The 19,140-nt window shown below is 38.9% G+C and overlaps 1 protein-coding gene across 1 annotated transcript in view; it reads left to right on the top strand.

Moving 5' to 3' along the window:
* Nucleotides 1-19,140, top strand: part of HECW2 (HECT, C2 and WW domain containing E3 ubiquitin protein ligase 2) — a 123,876-nt gene that overhangs the window by 17,159 nt on the left and 87,577 nt on the right. The window contains exon 2 of the mRNA XM_015867659.2: nucleotides 15,143-15,483. Coding sequence (XP_015723145.1) covers nucleotides 15,192-15,483 — 292 coding nt within the window. The 5' untranslated portion in view covers nucleotides 15,143-15,191. The remainder of the gene's footprint in view (nucleotides 1-15,142; nucleotides 15,484-19,140) is intronic.

Genomic DNA, 19,140 nt, shown 5'->3' on the forward strand with positions numbered 1-19,140 from the left:
CAATCAGGTGAGTACCCGCTCAGGTTGCCTTGGTTACTGGGGACTTGAGTCTTTGCTGGACTGTTCACTAAGCAGATTTTACTGCAAGTGAAAAATGCATGGCTATTTTCCTAATGGTTTTACTCATACAGTGTTGTGGTACCACAGAGCTCGTTGTAGCTAATAATTCATTTCCAAGTCGCTGATGCTAAACTCATGAATGATTTACCATCTGCAGCAGGAGAAGCTGCATAATTTAAGAACAGCGTTGAGTAAGGATGGCTTTCTGCTGTTTGCAGCACACATCCGTGCATCGGAGAGCTTTAAGGTCACATTGATTTTTCTGTGGTGGGGAAATACCTTTTGCAAGTTTGAATTTCAATTGGTGAGCAAAGGATACAGAGCGGAATGTTCCAACCTGAGTGTGCTTAGTGCCACATAGCTTTATTTTCCCAACGATTGCCAAAATGTTCCTGTTTTACATATGTTCTCTGTGACTTAAAAGAAATTATTGCAGTTATTGTTGGAAAAAACTGTGAAGTATATTGAGACAAAAGTAGAGCATGTCTTACTAGGGGGAGTTTGGCAGTCTGTCTGAATGAGGCATTTTGCGTTAGTTTAGTGTTATTTTTGGTCCATGAGAGCATTGCTGATAATTTTATCTAAGTGAATGCTTTGGGAGAAATAAGGCCACGTACTTTTCTTCTTTTCTTGGTATTTGAAAAGATCATGTGTGTAATTGGCTGACCAAAAATGAAAACAAATCTGCCTTTTGCTTACTTTACTGCTGGGTGATGTATCACTGGTAGCTGCTGGGAGGGCTGTGCCATTAGCCTTAAGCTTATGTCATCTGTTCCATTTGATCACCACAGTAAGTTTTATGAGTACAAGCATGGAAAATACTGTTCCCAAATAGCCTGTGAGAAGATTCTGAGATTGTTGTCTTTAGGAAAAGAAGCAACTAAAGGGAATGTGAAGAATATTGAACATTGAGTGTGTTTTGTGACTGCAGCTGTGTAATCCCAACTCTTAATCGTACTGTAACAGTGTAGGAAGAGTTTGGGCAAAGTACTGATGTGATCAGGGCAGAGCAGCCCACTTGGCTGGCAGAGGTGAGGCTGGCAGCACCTCGCTGTCCTCCACGCTGGTCTCACGAGGTGCCTTTGGTTGTGACTTCTCATTAGATATGGGTGCTTTTACCTGGATGTTGGCCCTGTTTTCTGATTGGCATTTTCTCTTTCTGGAGTTGACTGTGTCCCACTGCAAAACACATCACCCTGTTGCGTTTAATAACTGAACTGCATGGCTCGTGCATATAGCTTTAAAATGGCATGCTTGCAGTCTTCTGATTTTTTTCTTTTCTTTTTTCTTTTTTGTTCCCTGACATACTTCCTTTGTTAGACAATGAGTCACATGCTGTCTCATCCTATTAATAGCTTATTTTCGTTTTTAATCTTTATGTCTACTTTTGTAAATGTACTGCGTTCAGGAGTACTCCTTCTAAATGCCTAATTCTGCATTTCAAGGAGATTTTATTAGTTTATTTCCCTGACTGTATTAAATTGTATAAATTAACAGACAACTTGCTAATAAAATCCTCTGTTTATTGGAGGGTGACAGTTTTTCTTCTAAGTGTGGTGTGGATCTTTGTAAGAGTATTCCTGGCAGAGTGGCTTGTGCATAGTTTTGTCATCAAGCTTTACAAACCTGCTGTTGAGTCATTGGTAATGAGAGCAACAATATGAATTCTGACAATGCCCTTTACTCTTTTTTCATCTATGGGTTGAAAGTTGTTTTAAGTATTCACATAGGTAAAGGCCATACAGCAGTAACACCAGACAGGTACCAATAAAGGAAGCTACTGTTATGGGCGCTTTGGTGAGGAAATCTTTCATATGGCAGCTCTCGGCTGAGTGTCCTGGGAGGTTTTAAACCCTTTCCTTGGTGTATTGTACTTTGAAAGATGTTTCAGGGTTAGTTGAGATGATGTTGACGCATTCTGAAAGGAACCTTGAAGTAGTGAAGGAATAACTTGTTCTCAGTCCCGGGAAGTAATGGAAAATCCATTTGGAAAGTAAACAGTCTTTACTATGGTTTTCATATTTAGCACGATAACATGAAAACTTCAGTTTTATTCTCGGAACTCTCATTATTTCAGAAATGTCATTGTATGCAGACTGCCTCTGACCGGTTCCTGCCTCTATTGTATCTCTTATTTTTGTGTGAGATTGACATTAGATATAAAATACATGTCATATTTCCAGTATATTACCTAATTCTGTTTTCAACATGATCAAAAACAATTGCCTGTTACAAAATGTAGGGAGTACGCACCATTGTGTTGACTAATTGGAAATGATGCTGCTGCTTGTTATACAAGCAAAGAAACAAAAAGTGAAAAAACAAATCAGAAACCACAAACCCACCCACAACCACAAAGAAACTGTTGAATGCCTAGGAGCAAGCTAATGGTACGAAGCTGAATATTCCACTGTAGAAGTAATGATAATAGAAGAGTTGAGTCATGTGTGAAATGGGTTGATAATGAGCTCATTACATGTTACAGGTAAGGAGAAAGCCTAAGGATAAGCTTAGTAGTGGTTATAGGAAGTTCTTTCTTATAATGTTCATAACAGGATACTGGTTTAAATGTGGGGTTGTTGGCACATGTGATGTATTTGACTTGGGTAATGTTCTCTTTAAATCTTGGTAGGCTTTTCTGAGTATATTGTTTGAACATTAAACCCAATGTCTCTGACCTGCTGGGAGCAGGAGGCCCTCTGTGCTCTCTGGTGTATACAGAAGAGCAAATGCAACTACTGGAAGAGTAAAAATAAATAACACGATTTCAGTGAGCTTTGAAAGGCTGATGACATGGCATCTAATGGGAATGATTTAATTTCCTGGGTCCCTAGAAAGTTCCTTGATGGAACTATGTCAATATTCCCTGATCTTTTAATTACGGTTCCTTTCCATCTGCAAAATGGTCTATCCAACTACTAAAGGTGCTTTTAACACATTTTAACAGCCTGTTGGTTTATTTCTGTGCAGTGTCTGCTCCCTGCTGAGCTCTGGTAGAGCAACACCAGCTTCCCTGTGTTGATGTCCAGTGCTTTGTGAGTCACGAGGACAATACCAGACTGAGTTGTCCCATCATGACACACACATGCGGCCCATGGCTGCTGCTGGGTTTAGTTCAGGATCTGAGAGATTAACTACATCGCTCAAAAATCTTTTAAATTTATAGCAAATTAAGAAAATTTTACAACTTCATCTTCTGTGCTTGTACAGTACTTCAGGTTTGAAGCTGCTTGTCCTTAATTGTGCAATATTTTTCTCCGTATTTATTGTAAAATATATGTGTTTGGCAGTTTGCTTTGAAGGTTGGCATTTTAGTTTAGGGTTTTCCTTTGCATCAAAAGGATCTAGTTGCATGTCATAAAGCTCAAATGCCATAAGCATACTCTTGTATCCTTAGTACCCTTTACTGGCTCTTCTATTCCCATTTGCTTCAGGAACTGTACCTAAAAGTTGAGGTATTAAGGAAGAGGCACAGTGACGCTTGAATTCGAAACTTTTGCCACATCTGACAGGGGTGTTAATTAGTTAATTTGCAGGTAACTGATGCAGCCTGTACTGTGGTAGCACTAGAGGTTGGCTGAGCAGTTCTCTGCAGTCTCTTAGAAGTGGCATTTGCTTTCTCAGCCGTAGTTGCTGCTGTGTGTTGGCATCTTCCTGTTGGAAGATTGTTCCTTCCATAGAAGGCTCCAAGTGAAGCTTTTTGAATGAATGGGGGATCAAATTGCTCAGCATATATGATGGTAGTGTGCCTCTGCAGCAGACCTGTGTTGTCACCAGATGTGGCTGGGATGGCAGCAATAGCTATTGACTGCTTCTGGTTGTTTTTGTGACTTAGAGGAAGGTGTCCTAGTTTTGTCCTAAATTTGTAGTAAATATAGTACAGAAAAATGAAAAAAAATCAAATTAATTTGGACTATATCAGACCATACTGATAGCAAAATTACAAAATTACAAAACCATGACAACCATTTAAAGTGTACTGAATGGAACTTGGCTTTGGTAATAAGTGTTCGGCTTCTATGTTCTATGTTCTTGAAGCATAAAATGTTTCCCAGTAATTTGGCTGCATTCTCTAATGACTGATATTCTTCAGGTGTTTCATTATCTTTCCTGAGTTGGATATTGGCAGCTGTGGGATCTGTTTGTATTTTAATCAGAGCTTTGCGAATATGGTACAGCGTGAGTAGGTATGTTAGGGAAGTTGTGACAACAGCCTCTACTTGGTCGGGCTGCTGCTGCTGTTTAGGAAACACAGCTTCAGTTTAATGCTACGGAGCCTTGTGGAAGGGCAGCTGCATATACCCAGCATTTAATCTTTTTTTTTTTAAGTTGAGCTATGGGAATTACATCATACGGTCAAAGCAAATGAGTGATAATGACTGTAATCACAGGCTCGTGTAATTTATTAGATAAAGGATTAAAAATCAACGCAGTCTGCAACTACGGGCACTACAGAGTTAGCTAACTTTTTTCTTAACAGCTGTTAATATATTGGTCCATAAGCTAATATATTGAACCATATTGCTAAGCTAGCCTGTTATCACGGGAGTCTTCATTCCTTACATCTCTTTGGTGATCCTATTACTGTCCTCTGGGGCCAGGTTCTGTTAGCAAAATGCTTCTACCCCTTTTGTCACTGCAGGTGCTGGAATTACCCAAATTCTCAACTGAAGGTTTAAGGTAGATGTTTTAATGGGGCTGTATGCCTATTTGGTAGCATTTGCACGTGCTAAAGAGGTGGTTGGATCATGGGCTGGAACTGTATTGCAGCCTTGTACTTCTGGGTGAGTACTTGACTTTGCACCTTCTCTTTGTGCTCTCTGAAGTGGGAGTTGTACAGAGCACAAATAAATACTCTGTAAAAATAAAAGCAAGTTAGCTCCTTTGTAGCATTGTTCATCCTCTAATGGATAATGAGGTTTGTGCAAATTAGCAGCATTTTGAAGTGCACCTACGCACCTGGTTTGAATAGCTGGAGAACTTTTGTTCTTGCTACATTACTTCCTTAATTACATTCCTTTGTCTTCCCTGAATATGCCTGAAGATGTTGGATACTTACTTGGGGCAAACACAAGGAGATAGCGCTGGATTCAAGGAGTAGTGCATATGATATTGCCATATATTTTGGAGTCCAAGTAGAGATTTTGATACCTTTGGCCATTCAGCAGTGTATGCCAGGCTATACAGATGAGTGCCAGGAGGAAGAAGATCGGTACTGGGTCATGCTACAGAGGGCTTCCTGCAAGGCACTGCCATGGGCTGTACGTAGTTGAAGGGCTATAGAATGATTTCTTCGTGCTGCTGTGGAGAGATCAGGTTTTGAGAGATGACCTTTACTGAAGAAGCACAGGAAAAAGAGCAAGTGGGCATTGCATTGTAGGTGTTGAAAAATCCTTAACTGTGTGACTGGGGAAAACCAATCAACCAAGAAGTGACAAAAACACCTAACCAAAACTGGATGCTGGGTGTTCAGGGGAGAGAGGTTTGTTTAAAGCACAAAGTGCAACCACAGATGATGCAATCTGTGTTTGATTGTTATGTCAGTGATGTGCCCCATAAATACTGAGTATTTACTACTTTAGAGTGGGAGAAGGGTGCTCTGCCCAGAACTGGAGCATTAAGTGAATTTTACTCTGAAGTAGTAGCTGTGAGTAGTTGTATGTTTATAGAATGCTCCAATGCCAAATTGTCTTCACAAAGAGTAAGCCAAGGGAAAATCGCTGTCATGTTATCATTCCTGTAAAAGGATTAAAATGGTGAGAGTCAATGTTAAGAACCTTTGTTTTGACAAAAGCATAGTTATCCTTACTAAAGAAAAAGGAAATTGGCTCTAATATAAAGCCCTGTTGTTTAATAGGTGTGTCTCATGGGCATTAAGTTACATTTTTGTTATACAATGACCAGTAGAGTAAATTCAAAATCAAACCAGAGTTATTTAAAAACTACAGATCTCAGTATTTTACACAGGTACTGGAATGCAGTGTGCTGTGATTGCCTTGGTTTCATTTCCTGTTGCTTCCTAACACAATCAACTGCTTACCAAAGAGATGTGTTTTGATGTAAATACACCAAGGTCATTTTAAAAACAGTAGACAAACACACACACACAAAAAAACCCAACACCTTCAAAATTTCCCAACCTGAACTGTAGCAAAGTGTAGGCCTCCAGATGAGATTATCTTCTGTTTGTATTGTTCGTATCACATGCAGCTGTATTTATAAACACCGATTTCAATCTCCTTCCGTTTCTGGGTGCTGCAGCACCTTGGCCCTGGGGTGAGTTTATATTGAATTGCGCTGCATTACACTGTGTGCTTGTGGAGCCACACACAGGGTAGCCTTGAGTAAAATCTACTCAAGGGGAAGTCTTCAGGTTCCTTTATGCGTGGATCTCAAGGGCTCTTTAGTGCAGTGATGAATTAGGGCCAATGACAGTGGTGTAAAGATATGCAGTGCGAGTCCTCTTAGCATTGTCCCATTTCTTTGCAGAAGGAAGATGAATGAGAATCGTTCTGCCTGGAGAAATCCTCTGATACTTGTCTCTATTTTTAGCTCTACTTATTAAAAACTCATGCATGTTTAATAATAAAAGCATTAATTCATAATAGACCTCATCTTTATATAGCTCACTTTGTGTTGTTGGTTTCTTTTCCATTAATAGTTCATTTAGATTCTGGAGGATTTCTGTTTTATTTAGTGCAGAAACTGCACAAAGCAGCAGTAATCCTGCAAGAGGAAAAATGACAGTGTGGGATCACTCAACTAAATAATGTATTGTAATGTGTATTCCCAGGGGCAGGAAGCATGATACTTCGCTATTTCTAACTTCTAATGGCCTGCATTCTAGCTTGAGTAATTTTCTTTTAAAAGAGAGAGCACAGCAGACACTGACAAATGTATGTAGGTTGCTTTGAAAGTAATGCCTCCTATTTTATTTCCATGGAAACCACAACAGATACAAAGGGCACATTTTCACAATTTACATTTCGCATTTTCATACTTTGGGTTGTACCTGCGGGTGCTGGTGGTGTATGGGGGTTACTGCAAGAGTGGCATTTTTCCCATAGCAAAGGTCCTTAAAGCTCTAAACTGCTTTTTCCTGTGAGTTTTTTGGAGGAGAAGATCCTTAGCGCTTTCCATCTGCAAAGATTTCTTTCATAGCTCTTTGAATTTCAGGAATATTACAAACTTAATATACAGGACACATTTGGTGTTGTGTTTCAGTGTTATTTATACTGATGGTGCTATACATTCTGCTATAAAAAGTACGAGTGTGGTTGTATGATGGTGTGTATGCATGTGGTTTAATTGTCACTTTTTAGGTATGAGCTCCTGTGTGTCTTGGAGTACTGTGAAAACAGGGAATCAAACCAAAGGTGATGAAGTGGAATTCCACATTGGTCTAGTAATACTGATGTGCAAAACACGATAGGGTTGCAGTGTTTTTGCTAATGCCCTTAAGGTCATAACAATGCTCAGTCAGCAAGCAAAGGCCCTTATCTCGGAGCTGGCTCGACTAACTGTTCTCCTACTCCTGCCAGTGTCAGGGACATCTTCCATAGTGATTGCTTTGTAAGTTTCCAGGCAAAAAGATCCATTAAACTGTAGTCAAGCAGAAATGTACTGACACTCTTGTATTCCAGCCAAGGAGCATCCTCAGATCTTTCTGGAATGTCGTCCTATTGGGAGTGTAACTGGCATAAAGTTTTTCACTGTTATCTCAGAAGAGTAAAAAGGGCAGTTGAACAGAAACTATGTTTATGGAGAGAGCTGCTTGCTTTTCATGTAGTTAATAAGTTCTTTAAAGCTTTCACATACATAAGTATCAGCAGTTTTGTGTTTTAATCACAGAGTAGTTACACTGTTGTTCGTTCATCTTACACTAAAGTAGCTTCTTGTGGAGACTATTTTATATCTTTCTGCAGTAGAGGTTTAAAGAGGCTGTAGTTGAGTTGGACTGTGTGCCTTGACATGATAAGGCTAAACAGAGAGCAATCACAGCAATACCCAAAGGGAAGTTCTTCAGGACAGTTGCAACTAGCACTAGATAGATCTGTCATGAACACTGAAGATCGGATCTGTGGCAGTGGGGATTCTGATTGTAAAATTATGCAGTGATATTGTAGTAATATTGTGGAGTGATTCATCTAAGGCTGTAGTTCCATGCAAGGCTCGATTCAATTGCTGCTTATCTGCTCATCCAGTCTCTGCCTCACTTCTGAACTACAGCTTTATTAGGAATCCTGTTACATATTCAGATGACTGAAGGAAATGAACTTAAGCACTTTTAAATGGTTTCCAATCCTGGAGTGGGTTGAAGGGCTGTGAAATACATTGTCTATGTAGCCTTTTCCATGTGCAACTGTACTAATGTACTACTCTCTGGCTGTATGATTTGCGCCCACCATTTAAATACATATATATTAATGCTGAACGATGTGCTTTTTGCCTTAGGGGAGGTTTTTGGTCAGTCTAAATTGTGTCATGGTTTTGTAATCTGAGCTGATCTTTAACGTCTGAGCTGAGTCACAAGGTTGAAGTCAAAGGAGACAAGTGTGTGCATTTGCACTTTGCCTTTCTTCCCTTCTCCCCTCCGACACTTTCCTTGTTTGGAAATATCACCGTGAGATTTCAGCACAATAATTTGTGGCTTTGTCTTAAGATACTTTAATACAATTTCTACAAGTGAGTATTTTCATTGCTATTACTTTGATTTATGCTGCTTTTAAAAGCAGCCGGTCATCCTCCTGTTATGTAGGTCTATGGGCTTTATTAGAGAGTGTAAGCAGAGCAGCAGGTAAATAAAGTGCTTCAGAATTTAACTTGCCTCTTTGCTCTTCTGGATATAACGACTGGGGGGTTGGAACTTCATGATCCTTGAGGTCCCTTTCAACCCAGGTCATTCTGTGATTCTGTGATTCATATTTCAAGACATAATATCCAATAAGCATGAAGTTGAATTAAAGTAACCTTAAATTTAACTTTGTTAAAAAAAACAAAACCAAACCAATTAATGGTCATTTAAATACTTAAACTGGATCTGAGTCCTGTGTCAGCTTTTGTGGTTGATGATAATAATTTTGTATCATTTTGAATATTTTTTCTTCTGTTGCTTTGTAAAAGAACACCACACATTAAAGATGTGTCCCGAGTTGGCTACTCAAGAAAAAGATGGAGTACAGATTGTCAGTGTACAGGTTAGAGTAACTCAGGAAAAGAGAGAAGCATCTCTCACTTCTAATTTTCCTGAAGTATTTCAATATCCTTGTAATTAAAAAGTAGTCTGGGAGGTGGAATGATGTCATTTCTCCAGTTTGTAACATACCTCATTCTTTTGATTCATAGAATCACAGAATCTTTTGTGTTGGAAGGGACTTTCAAAGGGCACCTATTCCATCTCCCCTGCAATGAACAAGGACACCTACTGCTAAATCAGGTTGCTCAGAGCCTGATCCAACCTTATATTGAATGTCTCCAATCAGGAATTCTCTAGATTTATAATGTTCTTTCCTCCAGTACAGTGGCTGGACTTGTTTGTGTCGCTTACTTGGATAACTTATTGTTTAATTTATTGTGCAGATCTAGTGAAGATTCAGCATTCCATGTAGCAATATTGAACAGCTGTAATTATATTTTAGCTGCAGAATCTCCTCAGTTTTCTACATGATGTGAGAGCTCAGCTCTGTGCAGTTACTTCTTGATGTGCTGCAAAAAAATTCCATTACATGACACGTGTTGATTAATTCGTGTGCTAAATCATCTTGAAGCCTTAGAATATAGCCATGGCCATGGAGGTAAGCAGGTGACAAAAGTAGAGATCACAAATAGCTGACCTGCACTTGTGTGATGTGACATGTTTGCTTTTCTGTGGTTGAATGGGAAGCACCCAGATGCGTTAGTTTACCTCTGGTCTGATAATGTGTTAGCTAGCAGGGAAAAGCCCAAATAATCCGACAGTGGAAAATACCTTTTGAGAGAGAAATGCCGTGATGTGAATCACAGGAAACTTGTAGCAGAAATTCTTGGAATCACTCAAGGAGACATGACAAGAAAAGGGCTTAAGGCCTTCTGGGTGGAAGGGTGAGTTTAATCTCATTTCTTTCTGTATAGAAGAAGATGCTTTTTGTCATTTCTATCTGATTTCATTTTATTTTTTCCCAGACCAGGCCTGTATCTTCACATGGTCATATAAGTACCTAGAAGGTAGGCCTGGGAGGAAATCTGAAGAGCAGCCAAGTCCATCCTTTATCTCAGGGACCAGCTGCTTGTGTCTTTGCTGAGTTAGCGGCTGGTGCATGGATCTGGCAGGGCAGTGTGAGAGGGGCAGAAGGGCATGGTCTGTGCAGACTAGCTAAGGGCATGAGCTAACCATGTGGTTAACCTTCACCCATCTTCCCAGGCAGGCTTTGCAGCCAGAAGTGAATTTTAACTGTGCTGCTCCTGGCAGAGCTTCTAGCAAGTGGGAAGGCAGTGTATAGAGGGCTGCAAATGGGGATGTGGCCTCACGTTATCCTAGTGTGGATATGCAGAGGCACTGACAGTTAGGTGCCCATCTTGAGATGTGTACAGGGTTACACATCTCGTGTTTGAAAACAGGTGCAAAGGCAATGTGTCTAGCTGCTGTATGCCGTATTCTGTTTCTGCACATAGCATTACTGTGGCAGCAGCACAGCAGAAGAGTAGGAACATGGATTCAACAAAACGCCTTAAAAATGATTCTTCATCTATCTGCCATGTTAAAAAATCACTAGAAAGTCCTCAAAAGCAGAGGCAGCCAGCAAGACCCGTAAGCCTCAGAAACATAAGCAATATAAACAAGTAGTGAATCATGGTTATGAGTAAGATAAACAAGGCAGCTTGAGAACTCTGTTTTATTTTGTATGGTGTTTTTTTGAATTTATTCCATTGCAGCAATTCCCAGACCTTCATTCATATATTTGAAAAGTTACAGAACATTTGACTGTATTAAAAGTGCTTTGATGCTGCCTTTGAGTTTCTGTTAGTGAAGAAGACTGAAGTCAAAGGGATTTTCCCTGTGTTTTGTGTATCAAGTGGAACCTTTAAAATTCTTCACTTTTCCCAGTTGTGGCCCCTCTGTGATTAGCAATTCAAAGGTATATGTAGATAAAAATAATCTTGAACTCGTGCCACTCAGAAATTAAAATGAAACGAGTCTCATTTCTCTCTAAGCTTCTTGTGAAGTATTGAAGAAAGCCCTGATACAGATAAGCAGCTTTGGTACAGGTTTTACTTTTCAGCTGAAATAGTTTGCTGAAATTATTCTTCGCTACTTTTTCAAGTGCCTGTTACTCCTGTGCTTTAGATTTGCTTTCCATATTTTGACTTGATTTGAATGGTGTTATTTGCTTACATGGCATGATGTTCTTGCAGTTCTTGACTGATCACATTCAACCTGGTCACTTGTACTGTAAGTAAACACAAACTGTAAGTAGTTAAATTAATGGCTCCTTTTTTTTTTTCCACTCTTAGATGCCTCCTTGTAGTTTGTGATTTATGACTATCATCTTTTTTCTTCTTAGAATATGTGTCATTTTTGTTTCTGCACAGTTCTCCTTAATGAACCTCCCAGCTTATTGTGAGCTGAGTTTTGACTATGGATCCCCTTTGCGCCCTGTTTCACTGAGTACGAGAAGTATTCTAAAAGCTTATGACTCTTGACTTTTTAATCTTCTTTTTCCCATAGTAGGAGCGCATTTGTATGGGAGTTTAGTTGTTTACTGCTAATACACTTTGACGACTTTAGGTTACAATATTCAATTACAATTTATATCGTGACTTTTAAAGACACCTGGTTTTAGCAGTAAAAATGGAACAGGCATCTAATAATTAGATTTCTTCAGAAATGATAATTACATCCTTGTTTCACCAAAATGACACCAACTAGGACTTCAGAAAATTGCCTGTTAGACAGGAGCTAATGTTTTTCTCAGGCTGTTCTTATCTTTCAAACTGCAGGATAGTTATAGCTAGTACAAGTTAATTCCCATGTGTGCTTAGCCATGGATGAGTTTGTCCATCTGCTGGATATATATTTTCAATATGTTCCAGCAAATGTCAGTGTTGCCACGGGTGCAATGTACTGCTTTGCAGTGCAGAGAAATTTCTGCATCTCTGCTATAAAAACTTTGTCTTTAACTTACACTTCTCCAGTATGAGCCTTGTTTTGTAGTAATTTTACTGTTGTAAAACTACTGTACATGGTAGTTAAAATCAAGGTTAAACTCCAATGTGTGGCAGAAGAAAATTAACTAGATAGTGCACTATCCATCTGTTAATTAATCTTGCCCAGTCTCTCTGTTCCATTGTGAATTTTAAAGTATAGCTGTTAGCATGTACTGTTAGCCAGATTCTGTTGCTAGAAAGAAAGAAAAGAAAAAAGGGTGGGCAGATTGTATAACTTAGTTGGAGAGCTGATGTCCACTGGCACTTACCTCACTAAGGGCTTGGGAGGGCTGAGGCTGATCTGATCTTTGTGTGTTTCTGTGTGTTGTAAGAAAGTTGATTTTTTTCTTTCTTTTTCTGTAATGTTTGATACTGAACCACACGCTGTCTATAATGAATTGTATGCAACTGTCTGAGTTGAACTTTATGTTACCAAAATGGCTTTTTATTGTTTTAAAACATTTCCAATTTAAGGGAAGTTGGAAAAAGGAAAAGAATCTGTGGTACATTCAAAGACTGTACACTGAAATTGTGTCAGAAAGAAAACTCAAGATGAGTGAAGGAAAGGCACAGGTTTAGGAGAGTTATGTGGAGATAGAAGAAAAACCAAGAAAAATTAAAATAAACCCCATAAATATGATTTATTTACTAAGACTATGTTGATCATAATCTTGGGATGTCAGAGTGCTGTAGCTGATTTTATTTCTAATTACTAAATGTCATTTGGACTCTACAGGCAATGGTTTCTGTTTAATAAACCACTTGTCAGACCTGTAATTGGTAGCAGTATTTGTAGTTCTAATTACAATTAGAATACTATGGATGTGGCCAACCAATCCATTTGTTTCCAGTGGACTCTACCTTATTTTAAATTAGAAGCTTGCTTGCTTAATACAAGGAACACTATAACAGCTGACATTCAGCACTGTCTGACAATGCTCAGGTTATTTTAAGACAACAAATGCATCTGCGTATGACAGCTGAAAGCTGTGACACATGGAGTCATAGAGTAGAAGTACAGAACAGCTTGAATTGGAAAGGCCATTAAAGATCCTCTAGTTCCACCCCATTGCTACAGGCAAAGGTTTCAACACAGTAGATTAGCCTGATAGAAAAAGATGAAATCCTAAGAATAGTGCTCAGGTATCTTCTTTTTTATTGGTGCATGCATACATGGACATATTTCTCTTAGGTACGGTTATATGTATGTTTAGAAATAAAAGCTTACATTATACATCCTTGATTGAAATGATTCCACATTGCAATGGAATAATTAATGTTGTCACTAGTTAAAGTGCAGTCTGGTCAGAAATGTTGAAAAAGTATTTTCAGAATGGGGAGTGTATAGGGAGAAGATAGAGATGCATTGTTTGTATCCCATGTGAATAGAGTAAATAAGATATCGTTCACAGGTTCACTTGAAAAACAGATCAGCAGACTGTTTTCTTCTTAAGAAAGATGGTTCTGCCATTTGAAGACATTGTGGTTTTATTTTTATGTTTTATTATATTTCTGTGTTCAGTTTTTGGCACCTCAGTTCAAAAAGGACATGGAAGTATGGAGCAGGCCCAGAAAAGGGTAGTGAGGCTTGTGAAGGGCTTGGGAAATCAGCCCTATGAGGAGCTGAAGGAGCTGGGGCTGTTTAATGTGGGGAAAAGGAGGCTGAGAGGAAGCCTTATTGCTCTCTTCCAGTATCTCAAAGGTGCTTACAGTGAGAGGGGCTGGTCTCTTCTCACTGGTGACAGGTGATAGGACGAGGGGAAATGGCCTCAAGTTGCGTCAAGGGAAGTTTAGGTTGGATGTTAGGAAACACTTATTTACTGAAAGGGCAGTGAAACACTGGAACAGGCTCCCCAGGGAGGTGGTTGAGTCACCATCCCTGGATGTGTTTAAGAGCCGTTCTGATGTGGTGCTCAGAGATGTGATTTAGCAGGGAGTTGTTAGAGTTATGGTACTATGGTTAGGCTGCAGTTGGACTTGATTTACTTTAAGGTCTTATCCAACCTGAGTGATTCTGTGATTTCCTCAGTAAGACAAAGAAACAGTAACTCCATATAAACTATTTGAAAAAGGCAAACAGCTTCGGTCAAAGACACGTGATATATTACAGAGTTTTCATATCCCCTCCTATTTCTAATTCCATCTTGCTGCAAGCTGTTCCCTTGGCTTCAATATTTTCCCATTTCTGTCTTCCTTTCTGGTGATTTGTTTCAAGTTGTGGGCATGTTTTCAAGCAATAATATGATTAGTAGCTCATTACAGATAATCAGACGCAGGTTGTGTGTGTGGAGGTATGGGCTGATGACATTAGCATGGCATTCCAGCAAAGACCTTCTATCTAAAAAAAATCCTTACAAAACCATTTTAAATATTGTAGCTCTGTGATATAATATTTCTACTGAAGTGGTGTGTCCAACTGTATTAGTATTTTTATCATTTCTTTGATTCTAAACATTCAGCGTGCAGCAAGTATTGTTAGGAACTAACAATGGTAAAAGTAGGTGATATAAAATTGCCGTGATTTCTTAGGTGGAAGGTGATTTTATTATTTCTTCACTCCTCAAGCCACTGTCAGACTTCATTTTGTTTCTATAGCTACATGTGCTTGATAGATGGTCTTGGATGCTTTGCTTTCTATTGCATTCTGGCCTACAAAAGATATTTCATGATACGTAGGTAAGTCTGAAGTTTGGAGTGAATGATTCATGCTTTTGTTAGTCTTTATTCAACAACTAAGTGGCTGTAGCAGTAAATTAATTAAGTAAAAGATATGCTTAGTCCATTTTAAGTTTCTCTGTGAACAGTCATGATTAAACTTTTTTGCACTAAGACATTTACATTTAATGTTTGGCTGAGTAACCTGTTGTCTCACTGTGTCTTTTTTTCTGCTTCATGGTAGATCTCTGAACAACAACTTCTTCACATAAATTGATAAAAGCGAGGAAGAGATGGCCAGTTCAGCACGAGAACATCTGCTATTTGTGCGACGTCGCAACCCGCAGCTCCGCTATACTCTGAGCCCAGAGAATCTGCAGAGTTTGGCATCTCAGGGCACCATGGCTGAGAACATGAATTTGCAACGTGCCAACAGTGACACTGACTTAGTGACCTCAGACAGCAGGTCTAGTTTGACAGCCAGTATGTATGAATACACCTTGGGGCAGTCTCAGAACCTCATAATATTCTGGGATATTAAGGAAGAAGTTGATCCAACTGACTGGATAGGACTTTATCACATAGGTAAGTCAGAACCTTGCTAAAGTACTTCGGAGTTTCTTGCTTTTTTGTTGTTGTTGTTACATCATCTTTTGAGATAAGATTGTAGTGGATCACTCAGGTCATGCTTTGCTTTTCTTAATGGAGTGTGCTATGGGAAAATATTGATCCTATTGTCTGTAGATCTGGTTCCATGGTGATCTACTAGGGGGTGAAATGTGTTCATAAGTGACAAATGTGCAGTTTCCCATGTTTAGTTTTGCTGCAGACTAATTACTGACTGAAAAAATCTAAGGACCATATTCATCATGTCATCTGACACGCTAACTATTCAATGGTGATGTTTTTTTATGGACATGTAAATTCTCAATGTGTTTGAATAGGTTTTTTTTCCTCCAGTTCTTTTTAGAACTGAAACTGCGTCACTTCTGAATGAGTTCTGAAATTTCTGTTTATGGAAAATTAGTATAGTAGAAAATCCTCTGAAGAATTTATTTATTACTTTCTTGTGCTCTGTGAGAGGAACGTAGGAAGGAATATACATTTCATAGGAGGGAGCTGAAGAGAGCTCTAAGATGATGGGCAAGGGCCTGTGGGCAGCGTGTGCATTAGTTAGCAGCGTGGATCAGTAGGTCAAAGCAGTTTGTGCTGTGACCCTGACATCAGGAGGATGTTTAATTTGGGATTTAGCCTTGTACTGTGTTGAATCACTGCCCTGGATCCAGATATTCCTGTTGTGTGTATGTGGCTTGGAGCTGTCCAAAGGACTACGAGCTGGAGTGTGTTTAGTTGGCGGTATCACAGGCACGTGGAGTTTGATGTCCTTCTGAAGGAATCCAGTTTGTGCGCACTAAAATTACTTTCTGAATGTAGCTAATGCTCAGTAACAGGGATGGTTATGTGGTCTGTTACAAATTAGCACTGCTTCTCTGATTTACCTGCTGATGTCAGAAGAAGCTGTCAGTGTAGCCTACCAAAAGCAGATGCAGCAGAAACTAGTGGAAGCAGGTCTGACCACTGGAAATTTGTCCACCAAGTCACCCCATTACTGCATCATTGCATGTTCCTTGCTGGGGGAAGGCTGTTTCATATTGATTTGTGCTGTTCTGTGCTTACCTGGTCATAAAAACTCTACTGGAGAAGCTGCATCAGCTTTTCCTGGAACTAGATGTGTACTAACACCTAAACAAATGATTTAGACAAATCATTAGACAAATGATGCTCTCTGTAATCAATGAGCGGTGAATCTTCCCAATAGCATTTGCAGCCTGAAGTGCTGTAAAAATACAGACTGCTAAATGAAGCTTAAAAAATTTGATTTACATATGCTGAAAATTTCCTCTGAAAAATGAAATTTCCCTTTTTATTTCTTTATTTTTTTTTCTTTTTTTTTTTTTTTGGGTTGTAAGTGATTTTATCTTACTTTCATAATTAAAAATGTTTCTACCTTCAGGCTTTCAAGCTCATAAAGCACTAAACAAAATTCAGTTATAACAGCTTCTTATAATCCTATAAAGAATAGCTAAATTGAGGCCTTCTTGGGCCTAAAAGTTGCATAATACTACTGTGTAGTACCAGGGTATGATCTAAGTGTTTGTTTTCCTGTATTTCTTGATAAATAATGAAGGATCTGGGAACTCCTTTAACACCCAGCTTTCTTCTTCTCTTCCACTTGGAATCAATCAGCACAGGTGAGGGTTTTGTTACTCATTTTTAAAATAGATCTGAACAGAAGCTTTTCAGACTGATGGCTGCATCATTCTGATGGATGAAATCACACATTTTTCACAACCTGAGAAGTAAGAGTATACTCAGCCTGATAGACATGCTTTGTCTATCTTTATTTCCTTTTATAAATAAACTCAAACACAAGTATGTAGCATAATTAAAAATAAACACATTTTAAAGAATGTGATCTAAAAGCCTTCAATTTGCTTAGTTTTTAAATATCTAGATGAGATACAGAGATAAGATATAGGCTTTTTTGTAAGGCAGTGTGGATGTACTTTAGGAATTGCTCCTGCAGGCTTCAGTTCTGAGATGCACGTGTACTTTTACATCAATTACAGGGAGAACCAAATTGATCCAAAACACTGTATGATGTAATCCAGGATTTTTAGTCCCTCATTTTAATCAGTGTACATTTACTACTTTGGGAAAGTGAGAACACTGATTTTCTTAGGAGGAGGTTGTTTATGGGTTAATATATTGAAAAATAGAAACTTAGTTCTCAAACATGTTATTAAGATCTAAAGTAGTTGCTTAAAGTTATCCATTCTGGTCTTTCTTTCAAATGGAAGCCATTTTGCTTACAGAGTTGCTGTCCTCTGGCATTGCCTACTGAAAGCAGTGCAGATTGTGTGCAGTCACTAACACGGGACAGCTCTGGGTTTGTGCCAGCCTGATGCTGTACTTGCAGTGCCCCGGCACTTCTAGTAAAGCACCATTTTTCAGGGAGCTGGGAATAGAAAAAGGCAGATATTTTGATGTTAGTAAAAAACAAAGAAAAAATGACCAAAACCCACCATCACCAAAACCACAAAACCCCCACATTGTATAACCGAAAGCACAATCCTATGACTTTTTTTATGCTGGTTGTAAAATTAGCTTTTATAGTGAAAGCTGATCACTGTTTGAACAGGGAAAAGAGTGGTTGTCAATTCTGTAAATGAACAGATGGGGAAATTCTGAGAATGAAAATCGTTCTGAGCTGCGGCTTTTGTACAGAGAGATCTGTCAGGTCAGGAGCAATCCAGGTAAATTTGTCACTTCAAATTAATTTTGCGAAGTACATCCATTATAAAAGGAATTGAAAATGACACACTGGGAATCCATCTTCTTCATTCATTAATATATTCAATTAGCTCTCATTATATTCTACTCATCTCAGTCTTATTATTTTCTATCACAAGGAAGCAGTTAATTCCGTGCTTCAGTGCGGCTTTACTGCGTGGTTCAAATCGCATTTGGATATGAGGAATTTTACTGTGTATGGGAAGCTGTTGATCACAGCCTGAACCTCTGATTAAACCATCTGAGGCAAGTAATGGGTCAGCTGCAGGAGTACAGGTGAAGGTAATTCAGCTGTGTTCCTAGAAGGGGTAGAGCTTGACTCCACCTCTCCGAGATCCCATTTTAGGGCTGACCACCAATAAGGTAGCATCTCTTTCTGGAGATTGCTCCAGAATGGAGTTCTGGTGGCAAGCCTCAACATTTTCCATCTTGACTGAAGGCCTCAGAGTTGGTGAGTTTTTCCCATAGATACCCTCTGGCTATCTATTTACAACTATTCTTGTATTATTCTAACTATACATAACTATTCTTGCATCGTTCCAACTGTATACACGGCTTGCTGTCCCCCTTCCTTTTATGAGAGTTAGTATACATTGCTATACAAATTCACTCCTGCAGGTACATCAGCTGGTACAGTTGATCATAAGACCTTTAGTAATGAGTCACTGACTTTCTTGCTATGTGGTATGTAGAGGTTGATGTTTAATTAGCTTGCATTGGGGAACAGTAGGTAGAGATTTTTGTTGGTGTAATACAACTTCAGAGAAATATTTGAGCTTTAAAAGCTCAAATTTACCGAAATAGTTTGTTGTCTTTTTTTTTTTTTTTTTTTTTTTTTTTTGTGGAAAAAAAGGGAGAGAAAAATAAATAAGTAAAAAGGGAAAGAAA

Source organism: Coturnix japonica, chromosome 7 (genome assembly GCF_001577835.2).
Source record: "Coturnix japonica isolate 7356 chromosome 7, Coturnix japonica 2.1, whole genome shotgun sequence".
Taxonomy (NCBI): domain Eukaryota; kingdom Metazoa; phylum Chordata; class Aves; order Galliformes; family Phasianidae; genus Coturnix; species Coturnix japonica.